Genomic DNA, 23,020 nt, shown 5'->3' with positions numbered 1-23,020 from the left:
GCTCTTGTTGGAATAGGCACGGGTAGTGTCCAGAAAAGGTATAACAGCTTCAGTAAAAGTGTCAATTTGACTGAATTAATGCGACCTATTTATAAAATGTTGTACAAGCTCCACTTCTCCAGTAATACATTAAGAGATTTAAACATTGATGGGTAATTGTATTTATATAAAGTATCAGTTTATGCCTAATAGTAATATATAATGGGGATGCCATTGGAATTTGAAATTAACTAAAGCAATTTGACTACATTGTAAATCAGATTAATATTGGTTTTATTATGGTTAATGAATAGATGATACAGATTAGGCAATATCATGAGAGGCTTAGATAGTATCAGGGTCAGATCATTGGCAAAAATATTGATTTTATGGTGTATACCCCCAGTCTCTAGTCCAGAGATATTGGTATCAGATCTAATGGCTTAACACCAAAGGTTCTATAGCGAGATCAAAAAGGACTGGGGAAAGGGGGCAACCCTGTCTGGTACTTCGACAGATAGGAAATGTGGAGGAGTTGAAGCCTATCATAGCCACCATAGTGGTAGGGGACTGGTACAAGGCTTTGACCCAGTTCAAGAGATTTAGACTGAATCCCCATACCCCTAGGGTATAGTAAAGGTAGTCTCACGAGAGGGAATAAAAGGCCTTCCTAATATAGAATTTAAGGAGCATTGATTTGGTTTGGGATTGTTTAGCATAGTGAAAAAACACACAACATTAACAAAAATGCAAAACCTTGAGTACAGAGGTGGTTAATCAAGATATCGTGTAGGGTTATTTGAAGTACATATGAAATAGCTCCGGATTCATCCTATCTGGGTGAAGGAGCCTCATAAAGCATTATGTAACCAATGAATAGGGAACAAGTGTAATATAGGAGGAGACATCAGCTACAGAGAAATAATCCAAGTAAATTATGTCAAGGCTAGGCTGGCGGCAGCACCGTATAAGGTGTTAACCCTGGTTTAGGTGACCCAGCCTTAGCTTCCTTCCATAAGGGGGTTAGCTTGTTTTGCAAATTTGTTTGTGAGGATGAGTCAGCGAGTCCCAGCTTCTGAAGAACCTCCTGTGCACACTGGTGAAAATTCTGGCGCAGAATAATGTCTCTAGGTGGATCTTCATCATCTGTAATGCTCTCAGGCAGGCCACATATCCTCACATTATTGCGTTTAGGCCTGTTGTCGGCGTCCTCTATTTTATAGAGTGCCTCCTTAAGTTGAATTGAAATTCTATAATAAATCCTATTTGAGTTTCCAAGGAATATTCTTGAGTATAAAAACTTTTGATGAATTAGCCCCTTAGTATTTACTATGAATGGCATGGCTCTTTTCACCAAGCTCAAAAGTCATTCTATCTACTTCTTTTCACATAGATAGGGAAAAGCCTAGCTATCAATAAGATGAACAGTGGCTCAGTGGGTTGCAAGCCTGCTTTCAGAGCTGATCTCCTGAGCATGATTCAAAAGTCAACATAAACTGGTATATTTACCCTTCTTAAAGATTTCTGGTCTCCAAACCCTTGTTTCCATCCAAAACAAAGTAATCAGTCAATCCAAGTAGGTGGGTGAAGAAACCAATCAGCGCAGGTGTACTGCTGCAAGGTGCTTTTATTGAATACACGACATGTTTCGAGCTTAAAAGCTCTTTATCAAGTGTGAAAAATTGCTCTGTGGTACGCCATTAAATACAAATACGAAACTCCACCCCACACATCAAATTGGATAACCAGCTACTGCTGGGAGGATTTTACAGCCTAGCCAGTCAAAAAACTCCAGTCCATGTTTTCGTTAACACATCAAAGTCCATATCAAAGTGTAATGGAATCCATCCACATTATACACCCAGGTGTACTGTGAAAAGTCTTTTTCCTTTAAAATCAAGTAACAAAAATTAAAAACAGTTAAAAACATTAAACACATGAACCTCAGCATTACCATGAAATGGTCTGCTCAAGAGTTAGTTGCCCGAAAACTATGTATCTACTTTCTTTCCCTAGAGAGAAACATTACTGTCTACTTTAAATTGCTACATTTATTTCAAACCAACTGCTACAGTACTTTATAACAAAATATCTTGCTGTCAAAGCATCTTACCAAACTGTAGGTATTTAGTTCATATTCTGGTAGCACTATCTGTCAAGAAAAGAACATTAATTAAATTCACCCTACTATAGGAAACAGGCTATGCTCCATTTGTCATTCAGACCTAAAGGATCCAGCGCACACAGTTTCTTTATCCATAGTGCTTCCCTTTGTAAAAGTAATTTCTTGATGTCTCCTCCCCTCCGTGGTCTCTGAATCACCTCTAACACCAACCATTTCAATTGTGACATGCTGTGTCTATTTTGATTAAAGTGTCGAGACACTGGGGTATCTGTGTATGTATTTACCTTAAAGTTTTTAATATTCCCTCTATGTTCTTTTATTCTCTCTTTAATTGCTCTGTATGTCTGCCCTACGTAGACTTTTCCACATGGGCATTTCAGCATATACACTACACCCTCTGTGTTACACGTCGCATAGTGTTGTAACTTGATATTAAAGCCTTTAGTTGGATGTTGTACCACTCCCCCTTTAATAATCGAATGGCAGCAAATACAATTTAGACAAGGGAAAGTTCCTATATTTAGGGAGCTCTTAAAGATCCTACCCATTCTTTTTACCTCCTTTGGTTCTGCGGGGCATAGTATATCTTTTATAGTAGACCCTCTTCTATAACTAAACAATGGTGGTTGCGAACATTTTTTACCCAAATTTTTATCATTAAGGAGTATTGGCCAAAACATCAAGAAATTACTTTTACAAAGGGAAGCACTATGGATAAAGAAACTGTGTGCGCTGGATCCTTTAGGTCTGAATGACAAATGGAGCATAGCCTGTTTCCTATAGTAGGGTGAATTTAATTAATGTTCTTTTCTTGACAGATAGTGCTACCAGAATATGAACTGAATACCTACAGTTTGGTAAGATGCTTTGACAGCAAGATATTTTGTTATAAAGTACTGTAGCAGTTGGTTTGAAATAAATGTAGCAATTTAAAGTAGACAGTAATGTTTCTCTCTAGGGAAAGAAAGTAGATACATAGTTTTCGGGCAACTAACTCTTGAGCAGACCATTTCATGGTAATGCTGAGGTTCATGTGTTTAATGTTTTTAACTGTTTTTAATTTTTGTTACTTGATTTTAAAGGAAAAAGACTTTGCACAGTACACCTGGGTGTATAATGTGGATGGATTCCATTACACTTTGATATGGACTTTGATGTGTTAACAAAAACATGGACTGGAGTTTTTTGACTGGCTAGGCTGTAAAATCCTCCCAGCAGTAGCTGGTTATCCAATTTGATGTGTGGGGTGGAGTTTTGTATTTGTATTTAATGGCGTACCACAGAGCAATTTTTCACACTTGATAAAGAGCTTTTAAGCTCGAAACATGTCGTGTATTCAATAAAAGCACCTTGCAGCAGTACACCTGCGCTGATTGGTTTCTTCACCCACCTACTTGGATTCTCCTGAGCATGATGCTTGCCCGGGCACTACATGTAAAGATGGAGTTTGTGTGGTTTTCTTTGAGTACTCCTGTTCCCAACTTCCCTCCCACACTTCAAAACCACCCAGGCAGGTTAATGGTGTCCTGATGAACTGGCCCATCATGAATAGATAGGGATCTTAGATTATAAACTCTGCTAGGGCAAGGACTGGTGAACAAAGTGTTGACGCTATATAAATAACTAGCTGTTTTCGTACAACTCCTCCCCACCGAGCAGTAATTGGCTGAAATACCATGGGGAAAACTAATTAAAGAGGTTGTTCGCTTAACGTTTAGTATGATGTAGAGCAGGGATCCCCAATCCTTTAAACCCATGAGCAACAATCAGATGTTAAATGAGTTGGGAAGCGACGCTAGCATGAAAAATGTTCTTGGGGTGCCAAATAAGTGCTGTGATTGGCCATATGGTAGCCACTACGTGGATTGTCAACCTACAAGAGGCTCTGTTTGGCAGAATCTGTGATTTTTATGCAACATAAACTTGCCTCCAAGTCAGTAATTCAAAAATAAGCTCTTGGTTTGAGGCCACTGGGAGCAACATCCAAGGGGCTGGAGAGCAACATGGTGCTCACGAGCCATTGGTTGGGAATCACTGATGTAGAGAGTGATATTCTCAGACAATTTGCAATATGTTTATGGTTTTAGAGTTATTTAGCTTTTTATTCAGCAGCTCTCCAGTTTGCAACATCAGCAATCTGGTTGCTATGTTCTAAATTACCCTAACCATCAGGGCTGTATTTAGGTTCAATGCTGCACTAGGCATCGGACCTAATACGCCCCCTACGCATTGCTTGTGATGTCAGCCCGGGTGATCTTTTTTTTATTTAAAAAATATATTTATAGGCACCTGAGCAGGGTCGGACTAGGACTAGGGGGCCCGGGGCCCACCGGGACTCCAATACAGGCCCCCTGTCCCCCTACTGTGACGCGTCGCATGTCGCAGCCTCAGTGCGCATCTGCATACGGCGCCCCCCTCTGTGTGCATGCGTACACGGTGCCCCATTGGTGCGCATACACACACTGCGCATCGCCAAAAATCTAAAAAAAAACTAGCATTGGGGGAGGGGATCTGGCCCCACAGGGGCCCATGAGCGTTGGGGCACACCGGGTTTTTTCCTGGTGTCGCGCTGGGCCAGTCCGGCACTTCACGCGAGAGCCGCCCCCCAAAACCTTCTGACCTAGGCACAGGTCCTCGGATACCTTAATATAAATATGCCCCTTCTAACAATACATTGATTGGAATAAGAGACTGGAATATGAATAGAAGAGGTCTGAATAGAAAGATGAAGAATAAAAAGTAGCAATAACAATACATTTGTAGCCTTACAGAGTGTTTTTAGATGGGGTCAGTGACCCCCCCCCCAAAAGCTGGAGGAAGAAAGCAAATAAGTCAAACACTATAAATAAGAAAAGAAGAAGGCCAATTGCAAAGATGATTAGATTAACATACTAAAAGTTAATTTACAAGTGAACCGCCCCTTTAACTCGCCTGTCAATAAGTATTCCCCATACTGTGTGGATATGTGGGTAATGGCACGCACTGTATTATAGCTCGCCTAGGATGTATTGTAGGTGTTGCCGAACTATACAATAAATACATTTGCTGTACTGGAATGGTAGGCGCTCAGGAACAGCTGGAAGGAACACCTTATGGTATTTCTTGTGTGACGTCAGGAGTCTAGGTATTGTATTGCTTACACACGCGCTATCCCTTAGCAACACCCACAAGTTGGGTAATGTTCTTGCTCCTGCTATACGTGTTGCTAATGACAGACGTCGCATCAGCGGCGGATCAATCACACTGCGGTATCGTTAGCGCCCCCTACTGACTTTGCTGCAGTCAAAGCCGAGCGGCGAAGCCAAGCCGCCTGGGTAGGTCAGTGACGCGCTTCCGGTTTGTATGTGCGCAGCTGCTGCCAGGTTGGGGGCGGAAGGCCGTGTGTGCCGGTGTCAGTGAGTGTGTGAGTGAGTGTGAGTGTGTGTGTACGAGTGGGTCCGGCCTGGCCGGGATTGGATTCTGGATTCGTTTAAGGTGGAGCGGCAGCCGGGAGAGGGCACCGGAGAGCAGCTGCCCGAGCCTCCCTCCGGACTTGCCTGTCAGCCTGGCGGTCCATCTGTGTGTTTAGGCAGCGGCAAACCCTTGTATGAAAGTGACCGGGAAGCTTTGGCAGGTAAAGAAGCAACGAGAGACGAAGCAGCAGGACATCTGGTAACCATACCCATTGGCTGCTTCCCCACCGAGCCCACAGACGCAGCCAAACATTGGGCGGAGGGAGCCCATCCACCTATTCTTGCCCATAGTGCGTTCTCCCCGATACTCTTAGATCCTGTCTCACTGGTGGCCCAAGAGCTTGCACTTACTCCCAAGGCAGTCGAGGGCATCCACCTGTACCCGGTCCCCCTATATACGTTGCCCGGGCACATATGTACAAGAGGCAGTGCAGAGCAATCCGAATACCCGGCCTCTTCTCAAGGTGTAGCAGCGACTCAGCCTGTCCTCGGCCGCACAACCCTGGACTCTCAGGAGGCTGGAGCTGGGGGCCCCCTGGTTGTCACCCGAGCCTCGGTGGCCTCAGCTCCCATTGGCCGAGATGATGAGAACAAGATGAGCCAGGAGAAGAAAAAGAAGCCCAGCCGGATCATGCTGGTCAAAAGGATCTTCATGAAAGATGGGGGCACGGTAAGTGCTAATCCTGCACTCTTTCCTAAATTACTGACAAATTGTATTTAGTCCTTGTCTGCCAACAGGTGATTTGTGTACAGAACTAAATACACCTCTACCACTCTGACATCTGGCTTAGTGTAGTCATCAATGTATTGCTAGAGTCACCGAACTTCCTTCCACTGTATGCTCCAAGAATGTTAGCGAAGACCTAGGAATTCTATGACAATTGAAGGCCTGAGGCTGCCAGCCAGATCTATTAGGCTAGGGAGCTCTGAGGTCACTTCCAGTAGCCTAACAGATAGCTCATACATTATATCACTGCACTTAGAAGTCTCTCAAGTCACTTTTAGAAAAAAAAAAAGCCCAGTCCATTGTCCCAACCACACTCCATGCTCTGCCTGTTGGATTTTGGTCACATTTAAATGCTTTTTAAAATGGCAGTAAAATTTGGGTGCAAATTCTGACCGGGATGTGACTGGAATGTTACTTTTAGTGACTGGGTGAAATGCAGACAAATCGGTGATTCCTAAAAAAATAGTAAGAGTTGACACACCTGCCATTTAATCTAGTTAATCTGGCTCCGTTCATAACAACAAAAATGTCCCACTGAAAGTAGTCAAACTGCTGCCACTCACCATCTGTCTAAAGGTGGCCATAGACACACAGATCCTATCGTACAAATCGAGGATTCATACGATTTTCGGATCATGTGTGGCATTTGCCGATATCTTTCATCCGGCGGAGATCGGTCGTTTGGTCGATCGGTCAGGTTTGATTTCGACCAGACCGATCCCGCCGGAGCCCATTGCACATCGTAATCGGATCATACGGCCGAACAATCAGATTACCCCCGATATAGCCATGCCTGTTAATGGCATATCGGGGAAAGATCCGCTCGTTTGGCGATGTTGCCAAACGAGCAGATCTTTGCGTCTATGGCCACCTTTACAGGGCTGGTTCGCCTTGATGCTAACTATTAGTATGTTACACTAATGGCTAATTCTAAGCACATTTTCAAATGGTCTTCATTTGTAGTTTTTGTATTATTTATTATCTTCTTCTGACAGTTTCCAGCTTTCAAATGGGAGTCAGCGACCTCATCTAAAAAAAAATGCTTTGTTATTGCTTCTTTTTATTACTCTTCTTTTTTATTAAGACCCTATTCATTTACCCTATTCATATACAAGTCTCTTATTCAAATAAGTGCATGATTGCTAGGGTAATTTGGACCATAGCAACCAGATTGCTGAAATTGCAGACTGGTGGGCTGCAGAATAACTAAAAAACCACAAAAAAAAACTTAAAGGGGTTGTTTGCCTTTAAATTAACTTTAACCGCAGCATCTAAGCAAATCTTTGCTTATATTTCTGACTTACGCTTTGATCAAAAGTAATTGCTGATTGGTTGGGTTAATAAATCCCTGTGTGTGTGTGTGTGTCTAGTCATGTTACGTCACAATCTGGGGGTGAAAATGCCATGGATCTTCACAGTCGAGTAATTCTGTACACCCAGACTGGGCTAGCAGTTTGGTACATAATCTCTTTGTGGGTCTCAAACTTTACTTTATATATGAAAAGAATAAGGAAGGTTTATTTTCCATTAGGGCTATGTAATGGAATGTGGGGATTTTTGATCACATGGCTTGCAATGTACTGCACATTACTTACCTTTGACATCACATGGCTTGCAATTTGCTACACATTGCTTACCGTTGACATCAGTGGCAAGTGATTTGAGTCATGCTGCACCTGAAATGTTTTTATTGGCATTGTTCTCTCATGGGTTCAGAACGACAGTGACAGGCAGTCTTTCTCAAGTAAGATTTTTTCGGCCTTTGTTGATGACCAGTATTAAAGGGGTGGTTTACCTTTAAGTTAACTTTTAGTATGTTATAGAATGGATAATTCTAAGCAACTATTCAATTGTCTGATATTTGTTTTTAAATGATTTGCCCTCTTCTGACTCTTTCCAGCCTTCAAATGAAAGTCACTAAACCCCATCTAAAAACACATTACAACACATTTATTGTTATTGCTTATTTCTGTTACACACCTTTCTATTCAGGCACCTGCCTATTCATATTCCAGCCCCTTATTCAAATGAATGCATGTTGTTAGGGTGATTTGGATCCATGCAAAAATATTGCTGAAATTGCAAATGGGAGAGCTGCTGAATAAAAAGATAAATAACTCAAAAAAAATTTTTTTCAGAACATCACTCCCTACATCATACTCAGGGAGTTATTTACTAAAATCCAAATTTATCTCATAATTAAAATAAAAAAGCTCGACCAAACTCCCACGCCCGATTTTGCCTTTTTTATTAATAAAAATAACTCTAATAAAACGGGGAAAAAACTGATAAAATCGATTCAGTTAAACCCAGTTCAAACCACTATAACTTCAAATTGGAATAAGTACATCTCCCATTGACTTATACATGACCTCGACTGGTCTGAGATGGCGGGTTTTTGGATTCTGGCTTTTTGCAGCATAATAAATATAATTAGAAGTATAATAGATCTCAAAAAATTCTATTTTTTTTCCCCACAAAAAATTAAAGTTTTTGGCCCAAAAAATAGACAGGAGATAAGAAGTAGCCTCCCAGAACAGTAGTGTTTTGGATGCCGGGGTTAGTGACCGCCATTTAAAAGCTGGAGAAAGTCAAAAGAAGAAAGCAAATAATCAAAAACATGGAGAAGAAAACCTTTAATACCAGTTGAAAAGTTGCTTAAAATAGCACATTCTATGACATACTAAAAGTTTAAGATGAACTATCTCTTTAAGAATCTACACTGAATGAGGCGATTGTGGTAATGTAATGACTTTCAAATATGTAATACATTTTCCCTGTGCATTTCACGCATCTTTTACTGCATCAATGCATTTGGTATTTTCCTCATGACCCCAGGTAGTAGTTTTTTTGAAAGTTTTCTACAAGTAGAACATTTCTACAAGTGGAACTTTGTCTTTTTTTTTTTTTTATTATTTTAAATCCCTTCATTATTGCTGGAGTACTCCCTGTACAGTGGCTCAGCTGCTTCTCATGTGACTGCTGGCAGGCAACAGGTCAGGACCTTCTGCAGAACCTTCTGTAATCTCTTGTGGCATTGTAGGAATGTCTAGCCCTGGCCTTAGATAATACATATTCATGCCCAAAGTTTAAGTACAAAGCAAAGCAACTTCACATTTTTATGCATGTTTAATCTGCTTAAAGGGTTGTTCACCTATGAGTTAAGTTTTCACTGTGCTGTAGAGAGTGATATTCTGAGACAATTAGCATTTGGTTTTCATTTTTTTATCATTTGTGGCTTTTGAGTTATTCGGCAGTTTGCCAATCTGGTTGCTAGGGTCCAAATTACCCCAGCAACCATGCATTGATTTTAATGAGAGACTGGAATATGAGTAGGAAAGGGTGTGAATAAAAAGATGAGTAATAAAAAGTAGCAATAACAATACATTTGTAGCCTTACAGAGCATTTGTTTTTACATGGGGTCAGTGACCCCCATTTGAAAGCTGGAAAGAGTCAGAAGAAGAAGAAGGTATATAATTTTCAAAAAACTATATATAAAAAAAAAAAAAAACAAATTCGGAAGATAGATTGAAAAGTTGCTTAGAACTTGCGATTCTAGAACATACTAAAAGTGAACTTCAAGGTGAACCACCCCTTTAAAAACACAGTCCTCCGTAAAAATGGCCCTGGTGCCATTGGAGAGAAAAGAAACAGCACATTTTCTAAAATATTCATTTTAAAGAATGCAGGTTAAAGGGAAGAGAAAAAGATATGGTTCTCTGTTTTTTTTATTAAACACAATAACCATAAATTCACTGCATTTTAGATAAAGTGGAGAAATGAGGAAAATGGTAAATTTAATCATTGTTAAATATCGATATGTGCTGATTAAAGGAGATATCCAAGGACACCTGTTCTTTACATAATGTAAAGATTTTAAATTGCTGTTGTATGTGATGGCATGTATGTTCTTATGTATTGCCTACATTTCCAATTCTGACTTCTAGAACTGCTTAATTGGCTGGAGGGCTCATTTATCAATGCACTGTTGCAAGTTACTTGACGGAAACATAACATTAAAAAATGAGTGTTTTAAAGTATTAAAAATAGAATGCAGTGTTGCCCTGCACTAGTAAAACTGCAGTGTTTGCTTAAGAAACACTACTATTGTTTATATAAATAAGCTGCTGTGTAGCAATGGGGGCAGCCATTCAAAGGAGAAAAGGCTCAGGTTACACAGCAGATAAGCTCTGTAGAACATAATGGTGTTATCTGTTATCCACAAATTAATCTCTGCCATATAGCCTTTTTTCAATTTCCACCATTGCTACACAGCAGCTTGTTTATATGAACTATAATAGTGTTTCTGAAGCAAACAGATCAGTTTTCACAGTGCAGGGCAACAGTACATGATATTTTCATTATTTAAAACACCATTTTTTTTGGTCATGCTGTTCTTTTAAGTACATGTTCCAAGGAACTTTTGGCTAGTGCCAATATGATTGTAACCTGCTCTGATTAATTGCCATGGTAGAGCAATGTAGCGCAAGAGTGGTGCAGGTATAAAACATGATTATTACTGTGTGGTCTGTATGTATATAACACTGAACATGCTCAGTACAATAGTGGAACCATAGTTCAGACTGTTTGTTTTATAATTTTCAAGGTTCTGGAGCTCTGACTCCTCAGAAATTGTTAATTTGTAAATCAATGCTTTTCATTTGGGACTGTGTTTTGCACAATCCATTTATAAATGAGTGCATACTTTAAAGGAATTGTTCAGCATACAAATAAAAACTAGGTAAATATTATGTGGTTTGTCTAGGTTAATGAGCCATTTTGAGGGACCTGCAAGGCTCGGTTGCCCCTATTCCTGTGAGTCTGAAGCAGTATTGCCCCAACTCACTGATTCAGAAACCATATGATATTAGTGTTGTTTGAAAAATATTTTCTTAATCTTACCAGTTAATGCTAGAGAAGAGGCCAAAGTCTTAACAGATTACTCGTTGCAGGTGGGCACCCGCACACTAGTGATGTGCGGGTCAGGGGTTTCCTGACCCGCAACCGACCCTAAACCGCCCTGCTCCAGCCTGCACCCGCGCTTCAGGGGTCCTTTTATAGCCCTGCCCCACCGATGATGTCACAATGACATCACAAAAGGGGCGTGGTGAACAGACGCAAGACTATAAAACCGGAAGCCAGCATTTGAAGGTGGCGCGAGGAGCAGTGCGAGGTTGACCCGAACCCTTCCGACCCGCGGGTATCAGGTCGGCCCCTCACATCACTACCGCACACCATTATTATATGTTGCTTGGTGCTCAGTGATGGGGGGTAAGGCAACCTCTCAATACATATGTAGAAGGAATACACTGGCACACAAAGCTTGTAAATGCAGGCCGAACAGTCCCGAAATGTTGCACTTCCACATTAAAAAATGGCAAGGGTTTGCCCTGCATTTACAAGCTTTGCGTGCCGGTGTGTTCCTTCTACAACCTTTTAACAAAGGCATGAACTAATAAACAACCAACTTTCATTTGTTCCATCCATGCAGTACCTTGTATTTGCATTGTGTAGGATTCATTTATTAAACTGAACTTTAGGTTGTTTTTTGCTGTAAGGAAATAAGGACAAAGGCACATCAGCAGATTAGTTGCCCATGATAAATCTTAGCTCTCCGTGGGCGACTGCAAATGCTTTCCCACCTACAATAATGTAAATCACTGGTGGGAAAACATATACAGCGCTAAGTTTTTTTCCAAAGTCGACCGAAGTTGCCTTGCAAGGAAATTGTGGTTCGTAGTGGGCTCTGTACTGTGCCTGAACTGATGATAAAGTTAGTTCTGCTATTTCTGGAACATAATAAGTCCATGATATGTAGGTCATAGCTCTGTTTATGGGGTGATGTTCGGGGTGATATTAGCAGGTGGCCTCATTACTTCCAAAGATAAATACAATCAGTGTGGCTTTTTAAACTCTGGTAACCTTATAAGCAGTGCATGATGTGCTAACTATACGATTATGAGATTACTGAGTACATTATAACATATTTTTTTTTACTATTCTCCTTCAGGAATAAAACCCACATGAGGGAAATTTTTAATTTTAGGAGTGTTGTTAAATGTAGTTCACACTTAGGTGTATGGAAGTACATTTTTGTTTGTTTGCATATCTTCCAGGCTTTTGTAACAAAAAGGGGATGATGAAAGCTAACATAAAAAAAGACAATGTGAATACAGTATCAAATGTTTCCAAAATGACTCCACTTGAGTTAATGCTAGACTTTGTTTTCAGGAACAATCGCAAACCTTCTGTTTTAAAGGTGGCGTTCCTCTTATTTTTGCTTTGTTTCTGACTCTCCTCTAAAGGCAATATTCACCAGTGTTTGTCGATTGGTTGTGCCAGGTCATTCCAGTACATTATCCAGTGTATCAATTACTGTGAGTCACTAATGTGAATGTGACATTAAGGATATTGTGCTGCAGTGTAAGCAGCAATTAAGCAAAATTCGGTTGGGTTCAGGCCCGGATTTGTGGAAAGGCCACCTAGGACCGGGCCTAGGGCGGCAGGATTTTAGGGGGCGGCATGCTGTCCAACCACACCCACATTGGTTCAAAAACATTGGAGATGCGCAGAAGATACAATAATTTTGTAAATTTCCCATGCCCAATCCACATTGCTCCGGTCCCGATTATGAAAATTTGCATGAAAAAAAGGGGGGGCACGGGGTGACGAACGGCAGTGGGCCTAGGGGCGCCCGATATGTAAATCTGGCCCTGGATGGGTTTTTCAAAAATATATTTTGCTGGAATGTGTTGTCTTTCTGACTCCATGGGCTTGGCTACCCAGAAAACCTACCATGCTGTTTTGATGAAGGATTTGTAAATGTCGCTCAGAAAATAAGTAATTTACTATGACTAGCATTGTTTTCAGCAACTTGCTTAGGCAGATTTCTCTTGAATATGTGCCAAAACTGTAGTCAGTGTTAGAATTTTCATCAAAGTGACATATTTCTCATCCTCTTTTCATTTAACAGTGTGGTTGCGTTCCGTTCGTCAAGCTACTTTTCACCTTCAATCTTGCAGTTAAAAAAAATAAAGAATTCTGAAATGCAAGATTTTTAATTTTGTTTCCGGATAAAAGTCCTTTAATTTATATTTAAGAAACCTATTTTCGAACCTCCTTCGTTTTACATTTAATTCGTTTTTTTTATCCTGATATAAAAATAGAACTGGAAGTCGTTTCATAAGCTCAGGTTAAACCTAGTTAATCCTTACTAATGCATCTTTTCTCAGAGGTGAAGAGATTAGATTGCTGAATATGAGCAGATTCATACTGTATTAATGTGGACCCTGTTAGCCGATGGGCTGTGCAAGGGAGGCTGACTGAACAATATATTTCAAAACATGATTTTCTTTACATTCTTTTATCTGCCATAGTCGTAAATGTGTACCCAACATTAAAGCAATATGCTAAATTATTTCTAAATTTGTTGCTGGCTTTTTTTGGCTCTTCACTAGACTCTATTCTGTTTCTTACTGTGTTTGTATTTGCTGAGGAAATATCAGTACATTTTTTAATAATATGGCATAACAGATGTGAGCAAGAAAGTGGTTGTAGTGTCCCAAACCTGCCTTTTTTAGAGCAATGGTATACAGGGTGTTCTGTTGGCTGCTTGAAAACGCAAAGGGTAAAGGACTGCAATGGATGGGCATTTTCACCCCATGAAACTTACTGAATAGTGGTTTTTAGGGGAGTTTTTTTTGGTCAAATTCATGCGTAACCTGTTTTCAAGTTCAACAACCCCTTTTTATGATTTAAAGAAACTTTTTCAATTCTGGTTCCTGCCACATATGTCTCATTACAGGTATCCTTTCTGTTTTACTAATTTTCAAAGTACAGTTATGGGATCCATTATCCTGAAACCAGTTATCCAGAAAGCTCCAAATTACAGAATGGCTGTCTCCCATAGACTCATTTTAATCTCTCATATTAATCAAGTAGACTTAAAGGGAACCTGTCACCCAGACATAGAAAGCTGTATAATAAAAATCCTTTTTAAATTAAACTTGAAACCCAAATTTTTTTTCATTAAAACATCCCTACCTGTTTTAAACACATTTAAAGATTTCAGCTGTCAATCATATATTGCCCGTCCCTCCTCTATTCCTTAGGCAAAGAGGCGGGGCAAGCTATTACTTTCACTTTCCATTTTGCATTTCCTACATGTCAATGCCCTCCTCACATTCCCCCTCCCTGCTCATAGTCTATAATTTTGTAGCTAGTAGGCATGGGCATCAAGTCTCCCACTGGCACATAAACAAGATTTTACAGGTGTTACAAAGCTTATCTTAATAACAGTGTCCACAAAATGGCTGATGACTGCTTGTTGTGGTTGTGAATTCCAAGGCAGATGGCAACAAATATTTAAATAATTTATATAATGTAAGAAAGAAATAATTTTGCTTTACAAACACAATAGATAAGAATTTGGAATTATTTCTCGGAATTCTTGATAACAGGTCCTATACCTGTACAGGGAAAACCCAGAGTAACATTTTCCCTTTTTAGTATGTCTTAGGATGTAGAGCTGTTGTACTCAAAGGTTTATGGCTCAAGCGGGCACATAGTTAACAAATCCCATGTGTTTGCTCTCTATGTGGAGCACTATTTGTTCCTGTGCAACGAGTTTCTGTAAATAACACATGCCCTATATAGTCAGTAAGTACAGGGCTTGTGCTGTGCTTTGTCTCCACAGGATCTCCTTCGTGGTTTATGAAAGGCACACAGGGCCGCTCCTGTCATGAGGCAAGGGGAGAAATTTGCCTCAGGTGACCGTGTGTCAGGTTAATAGGGATGTCAGAAAGCTGACTCTAGTACCTTTAAGAACCAATTTTATGTTTTTTTAAATTGAAATTTGCTTTCTACACTAGCCATACAGCCCCCCCCCCCAAAGATCTGCTCTGTCACGAAAGAGGTAAGCGCTGGGTGGGTAAAGGGGGCAACATCCCCTGAAACTCTCCTGATGGCATACTATCAATGGGCAAAATTATGGAAGCTTATGTAGCCACAAAGTTTAGTTTATGAGGTCCTTCTCTAAAATCGGATTGATTTGCTTTTTTTCTGATTCATAGAGCAGTTGTATTCGTGGATTGTGCTCTTTGTGATCTAACAACATATGATAATAAAATACATTTCTAGCTTGTCTAGATAGATACCCATAGTTTTTTTAAGAAATTGGTTTTACTAGAACATTGAAAATCGACTTGCATGGTCTCAAATTTCCAAAATAGCAGCAAGACGGTTATTTTTATCTCTTGGTGTGAGGTGGGGGAAAATGATCAAAAATAGTCTTCCCTAAACATTTGTCTAATCCTGTTGAAGCATGTGTTTCCTGAAATACAAACTATGTATGCTGAGTGTGAGTCAAAAATATAATTCCTGTGTAAAGGCTTAAACACTGCTCCCACTGAAGAATGCAGTACAGGATCTATACCCTGCAAAGCTTAGGGCTTTAAAGATCTACTTAACACAGTTAAACATGAAAAAATCTCCCAATAATATTTAAAAATATTTTTTGCTAGCAACATGGATTATGGTATTTTATCTACTATAATATACAAGGCACAGCTTCATTATTAAATAATAAAACATTAAACTAGATTTGCTTGTTTAAATTGGACTCTGTAGGAAATATAATTCCCATATTTTGGAGCTTTTTTGATAGCGAAACCTGTGCCTCTACTTAGTTAGGACAAGAAACATTAAATGAAACTCACAAAAGTATTGTAAGCGAAATAACTTTTTAAATGGTTCATTAGGACTCTTAACTTTAAGGGGGTTATTTATTGAGTTGTGTTTTCTCAAAAAATGACAGGTTTTTTATTCCCACATTTTTCAGGGGGGGGGACTTGAATTTTTTGATACTTATGCCTCGAAGCTGCTAAAAGTCAGAATCTGAAAATACTCCCACTAAAACTTGTTAAATTAATGTAAAAGTCAATGGCAGAGGTCCCTTGAACCATTTGTAGATGATTTTTGCCTTCACAATTTTTGGGTGTTTTGGGGTGTTTGATACTTGTTTGGGATTGATACCGATAAATTTGAGGTATTCAAGGTTAAAACCTATAAACTCAATAAATTTGAGGTAGTCTTATTTTTTTCCGATTGCATTTTTATATTTGGATTTTTTTTCATAAATAAGCAAATATTCAAATTTGTTTAAACTGAGTTCATTCGAGTTTTAAAAAACCTCACAAACTCAACCTTTAATATATAACCCCCTAAAACGTAGAATAGTTATAGAAGTTTGATGAATACTTCTTGGTTCAGCAGAAACCTCAACAAAAGGTTCTGGCAATAACTGAAACTACGGTAATCAAAATTGGAATTTGTTTATATTAGTGAAAATAATTTTTATAATCTGTGAACAGAAATTGTTGTGTTCAGTTGAGTTTTATTTACATTACATTAAGGGGCAGATTTATACATTTTTGAATGTTAGGAAAGAAAAGGATTGTTGGGGGGGGGAACATGCAACACTTTTTTTTATTTTTTTAATTCTTGGAAAAATTATGTGACCTAATAGTCCTGGTTTTGTGTTATATACAAATAAAGTTTCTTAGAAATCTTTAGAGACACTTCCCATTAACTGAAATTTGGCAGCTTTTATGTGATGATTTTTTCATGGTCACATTATTTCTTTAATAATCACATTCTCTCTGTTCCACTGTTTTTTCTCGAATAGCAAAAACCCCTCAATCTTCATTTTTGCTAACTCTGCCTCTAAGGGATTGGATATGTTTTAGATGAAAACTTAGGTTTACACCCTAATTCTAATTACATGCAAATATAAGGGTTGAAGAATGTGGTTTTATGCCTTAAATTCTGGTCTTATTAGAAGTATATTCAGTTCAATATATTGGACTAAGGAACATTGGAATTTGTGGAGCATGGTAGGGACTGTTGGATGATGCAGAATCTTGCAACTTTCGTAGGCCCCAGTCTATGCAGCTTATGAAAGGTGCATGGATCTTACAGGTCTTAAAACCACAGCTACTAGATGCAGAAAAACCACTACAAAGAATGATCGTTTTGTGTCAGTCCAGCAAGAATTGTTATTGCCCAGAAGCTTTACTTTTTTTTTTGTATTCAAAAAAATACTGGCACAGTGCTGAGGATTTAATAGAGCCACCGTTTTGTAGGTCATTAACTGCTGCTTGGCAACTAACCACATCACAGCTGCTGATGCTTGGAAGCTGTTCCTTAATCAAATAGTGTATGGTGGAAAAAGTACAGGCCTGTTGTCTTGATTGTGATTTAACAAAGCATTGATAGTTGGCTAAGAAAAATAGTAAATCTGAGAGTACTTCTGAAAATCAAAGAATAAAAGTATTTAGTATCTCATATTTATAAGTCGATAAGACTCATTTACAAGTGCATTTGTCTTATGTGCCATTAACTTTTGGAGAAATTATTCACCATGTGCCTGACTGAATTTCACTCACTACTTGTCAAGTTTGGAAATCCTGTGACCCACATATTTCCCTACAGTTTGCTGGCTCGGCACATCTTAAGCAGATGGTCAGCGGAACCTTGCACATTGCTCGTCTGGCCACAGCATTACTGTGCCAAAATGCCCTGGCGGCCTTACATATCTATTCACCCCTCTAACAGAAACCGCTCCAGCTTGCTTCTAACAGCAGGTGGTTTGCTGGCAATTTCAAAATAAAAGGAACACAAATCTGTAGTTAATATTTCATGTCTGAATGGAAATTTGTTTAGCGAAATTTAACAAATTTAAAGCAAGCTTCACTGCAAACCCCATAGCTGACCAAGCAATTGTGCTCAGTGTAGTCATAATGAAACTTCCGGTGGAGAGAGAGAGATGTGGAACTTTATTGTGCTTACTCTCCTTTGTTGATTGTCTGTTGTGGATACAATACTCTTCTACAGTTCCAAGAAAGAAATAATGTTACTTACTAACTGTTTAAACTTACATTCAGATTTATATTCCTTTGTGTCAAAAGGCAAGTCTGTGTAGAAGTACAGTAATAACATGTAAATGAACTTTTTATGAGCGGATTTGTTAATTTAAAATATATGATATTTGTTATTGCACCCTTGCAATTTATAATCTCTGTAAAGCACTGCGGAAAATGTTGGTTTGTAGCACAGCTGCTCTTTGCTATAAGACTAAGTTCATAAGCAATGTTGGATATGGCTCTAGTTGCCATTTTAAAAATGTTATAACTCCTTTAATGGATAGAATTATTTGTTTAAAAACTGTCTTCTTAAATGTTTGTAATTTTGCTTTTACGTTTTTGTCTCCCAATCAGCACCAAGGCATTGGAAAACCAAGTGTATATCATGCTGTGGTAGTTATCTTCTTGGAGTTCTTTGCCTGGGGCTTGTTGACAACACCCATGTTAGTTGTAAGTATTGAAACCCTTTCATTGTGGTTATTAAAAGGCTTTTAACTGTTTTTATATAGAAATGCAAAAATGCTTTGTATACCATGAAATATTTATTGGCAAAATTGCGTCCAAAATTCATATGCCATCTTTAGGAGCCCCACTCTCCTTTATTAAGCAACATATTTTAAATGACCATGACAGCACTTTTAAATACCCAACCCCACCCATCTGCCCACCCCCCAACTTAATATGTCAACCCCCTCTATGTATACAGTCTAATTCATAGCGATACACTCATTATGTTCAACACTAAAATAATAGATACAATGTTACTAAGTAAACTCCTGTTGCATGTGGTATGCCTATGTGCTTGACATATTTCTTCCATGTACAGTACAGTTGAGCAATAGACTCTGATTATAACTGATTCAACTGATAGACAAAAAAACACTACAAGGAAAATGTGAATGAACAGCTCTGCAAATACAAGTAGTAGCACTATATTAATAAAAATATGTCTACCTAGATACAAATAACAGTTGCAGAGGCAGCTATACTGGTGAGTCATATTAGGATGATTACCATTTAGCAGTATATGTCAGATATAACAGGTTTGACAGTTGGCACCTTTTGATATGAATATTCAAAACAACATTAGTCAACTATAAATTCCAAAAAAATCTATGTATTACTTGTATGTATGTATGTATGTATGTATGGGTATTAGATACCTAATCCAAAAAAACTGTTCAAATAAATTATAAGTTTAAAAGGTAAATTTTCATAAGCTTCTATTTTAATTTTTTTTACATATTGTAAGACCATCATTGCTATTTTATCTTTTTCTGAGTACTCCAGTTTCCTTCTACACTGCAAAAACCTACAGGAATTCTATATGACATATATAACCACATATATATAACTGTAAATTGTTTTGTGAGATCCACAAGGATTGATGTGAATAATGTGTAAATGACTACAGAATTTCTATAAATAAAGCATAGTGATAATTTTTACTGTTCTAATTGGATATTGTCCTTTCTAGGTGTTACATGAAACTTTTCCTCAGCATACGTTTTTAATGAATGGACTAATTCAAGGAGTAAAGGTATGTGAAATAGTTATGGAACTGTGATAATGTTGCATTGTTGCTGATCTTAAATGTTGACTTAAAAGTATGCCGGAAATGTTCATGTTTGCAAGAACACTTATGAAGAAAGTCATAAATTAGCATGGACATGTAAAAGACTGGTGGTGCATTTATATATTATTGGGAGGAAGCACGTGTGGGAGAATCCTTTATTTTGGCTACAAATTCATGGCAGATAAAGGGTAAAACAGAACTTTGATAAGAAACCTAGAGGTAGGGTAAGATTACCGTGACTAAAAACATTAATTACGAGGAACCTTTTTTGTTCTTTCTTTTGTTTGTCTTTTTCTAAACCCTCTCTTTTATGGACAGTTAATGCTTTAATGCTATTTTTAATGCCATAATTATTTGACAATTTTAAAGCTAAAAGGAATGGACATAGGTTGTGCAGTTGGTCCATGAAACAAAAATTTACTGTGCATAGTTTTTATAATAAATAATTGATTCCATATTCGTATAAAAACTGCAATAGAAGTTCATTTAAAGAATAAAATTGAACTTCATGTGTATGAGATGGTCAGCAATCACTACTTGCTTGTGTATGCCAGCCTTCTTTCTCCTACTCCACCCCTAACACATAAGTACAATACAAACACAGCCGCTATTCAGGTAATTCCTCTAGTTTGGGAAAACATTAGATTTAATGGTGACTTTTGTTTCAACTGTACACTTTTAAGATAATACATATGTTGGAAAGTCCCATCACAATAAATGAAGAACATCTGGTGCAGTTAATAAGAAACTTTTGGCTTTGTGAAATAGTTTAACTGCTATTTACTGATTTTAATAAACTGTTATATCTAGTGAATATCTGTGCTGCAACATTAAACAAAACTAACTATTAAATATGGTTAACTTTTCTTTCCCCTGCCGTGTCAACAAAAGCAAATATTATCAAAAAAATTAATGGTATAGCATATTGCCAGTTTTGTTGCTATCATACAAATATTCCAATTGGAAACGATCAATACACAGGCGAATAAAATGCATATTCTGCACCTTTAGAACTAGAGGTCCAGTGTGCAGGGCGATTATCTGTGCAGTTATTTACCTGGCAACAAACACATGGAGAGTAGGTTCAGTTCCCCTGTTTAGCTCAAGAAAACCAAAACCATTTTCAATGTTAACAAAGCTAAAAGTAATGTTAAGCACAAGCATTGCTCATTGAACTTATGTTAAACAAGGGGAATACTTCCCCTTTGTGCAGTGTTGAAAGTTATTTCATTATTTAAGACATTTGTTTAATTTATTTGGTATTTCTCCAGTAAAAATCACAGAAAGGAAACAGAATGAATGCTCTGAAGGGTGGGGTTTGCTCAAAATATAATGTGACTGGAAATGTCTTGGAACGTGAAAATGTTAATCCAGCCTGTAAAATTTGTTTAACTGCCCTTCCTATCAGTATGACTTGGTTTCCTAATTTGTATGACTAAACAGGAGAAAAAAATGTGTTTACTGATCTCACCCCTGTAATATCTAAGGGGAAGTGTGCTTAAGAAATTTGATTGCCTAAGGGTGATTGCAGACAGGGCAATTTGTTAAGAGGTGTAGAGTCGGAGTCCGAAGTAAAACTGTACCAACTTTAAGTAACTTTAAATGGAAATACTGAAAATAATCAAATCAGATTTAAGAGCTTCTATGAAGGAGACTATGGCAGAAGCAATTATGTTTCTAAAAGAACAATACTTTAGTTAATTTTGGATTGTATTTAATAGCCATTCTACGTTTATATGCCAGGTTCAATTAATATACACGTTGTTTTAGGTTTTCCAATTGTTTTTGCTTTATGTTGTTTAACTTTGATTGGTTTAGAATTACCAAATCATGTGGTTTATATTTTTGAGCTATGGCTTATCTGGTTTGTGCTATGTAACCTGTGGCTTTTCTCCTTTTTTCATGCAGCTTGAATGGCTGCCACCATGGCTACACAGCAGCTTTTTTATATAAATTATAGTAGTCTCTGAAGCAAACACACCAGATTTACCAGTGTAGAGCAACAATACATTATATTTTAATTAATTTGATACACTTTCAGTTCTTGGTGTTGCTGTTCCTTTAAAAACAGAGGTGTCGTAGTTGGCGGTACCATAAAATGAAGAGTCAGAGTTGAAGAGTTTATGTACTGACTCCGCAGCCCGTAATTTGTTATCTGCAATTAAATATGCACCAATATGCGCTCGAAATCTCCTGAAAATGCTTACTTTCCATGCAAGGCAACTTTAGATGACTTATGCGTATGTTTTCTCATCTGCGATTTACTTTATTGCCGGTGGAAAAATATTCTCTCCCGCGGTAGCACAAAGGAACCAATTTCCCCATATGCTATTACTTTAAGAACATTCTAGTTCATATTCTGGCTTGGTTTAAAGTCTACGTCTTTAAGTCTAAAGTTCTTCATCATTAGCAGCTCCTCTTAAGTTGAATTTAAAATTCTCTATATACCTGCTTTCTCCGTTGGCCTTTAAGATTTTCTACCTTAGGATGGTCAGCTCATGCTGGAAAGGGGTAATTATATGGTCACCTTTATTTAAAAAAAAAAAAATTGTACTTCTAGCGCTTGTGTGGTGGAAGTGTATTTTCTGGTATTCTATTGTATGTCCAGTTACTTCTTGCTTTTGGCAAGCATTTTAGATATACAGAACTAGTATCTCACATATCCTTTATCTGCAATACTATGTATACATTTACAACAGTGCCACATTGAGAGGTCTTTTTCTATTTTAGCTTTGGCATGCAAAGAAATAAGATCACTAAATGGGAAGAACAAAAAAAGAAATATAAAAAATACAAATCATTTGGGGTTATGTCAGACATAGGGGCTGATTTTCTAATGCTTCAGCCTCTGTGTACTGTACTAAAATCACACTGACTTCCTAAACTCACGCATGGGTTCAACATCTGAATACATTGGCTTGCTGATGATCTATTTTACCCTGACAAAAAAATAAAAAACTCTGCAAGTTTTAGGTACTGAACTTCATATTCTTCTTGAAAAGCTTGTTTGGGTTAAAAAAAAAAAAAAGATTAGCGGCAAGCCAAGGGATTTTTTCCCCTCTTCAAATGTTTTTTTTTTTCCTTCCTCTGATTAACTATCAGTTACACAGTTTATATATAGACATGGAAGGTTGAACTTGATGGATGTCTTTTTTTTTCGACCTAACTTACTATTTTACTATTTGTTTGTGCTCTGGAAAGCACGTGTGAGTTTAGCAAGTCCCGATTGATTTTAGTAC

General features: G+C 38.1%; 2 protein-coding genes across 2 annotated transcripts in view; one reads left to right on the top strand and one right to left on the bottom strand.

Annotated features, from left to right (window-relative positions):
* The window catches only part of LOC108714819, a 45,289-nt gene extending 41,642 nt beyond the window's left edge, over positions 1 to 3,647 (bottom strand). The window contains exons 1-2 of the mRNA XM_041584676.1: positions 3,499 to 3,647; positions 944 to 1,241 (exon numbers count right to left, since the gene is read on the bottom strand). Of these exons, the coding sequence (XP_041440610.1) occupies positions 944 to 1,241; positions 3,499 to 3,647 (447 nt within the window). The remainder of the gene's footprint in view (positions 1 to 943; positions 1,242 to 3,498) is intronic.
* Positions 3,648 to 5,527: 1,880 nt separating this feature from the next.
* The window catches only part of mfsd14bl.L (major facilitator superfamily domain containing 14B like L homeolog), a 36,497-nt gene continuing 19,004 nt past the window's right edge, over positions 5,528 to 23,020 (top strand). Inside the window, exons 1-3 of the mRNA XM_018259227.2 lie at positions 5,528 to 6,226; positions 18,560 to 18,655; positions 19,683 to 19,745. Of these exons, the coding sequence (XP_018114716.1) occupies positions 6,152 to 6,226; positions 18,560 to 18,655; positions 19,683 to 19,745 (234 nt within the window). The 5' untranslated portion in view covers positions 5,528 to 6,151. The remainder of the gene's footprint in view (positions 6,227 to 18,559; positions 18,656 to 19,682; positions 19,746 to 23,020) is intronic.

The sequence above is a fragment of the Xenopus laevis genome, chromosome 1L (genome assembly GCF_017654675.1).
Source record: "Xenopus laevis strain J_2021 chromosome 1L, Xenopus_laevis_v10.1, whole genome shotgun sequence".
Classification (NCBI taxonomy): domain Eukaryota; kingdom Metazoa; phylum Chordata; class Amphibia; order Anura; family Pipidae; genus Xenopus; species Xenopus laevis.
The sequence above is the reverse complement of the archived record's forward strand: the minus strand, read 5'-3'. Positions and strand labels throughout refer to the sequence as shown.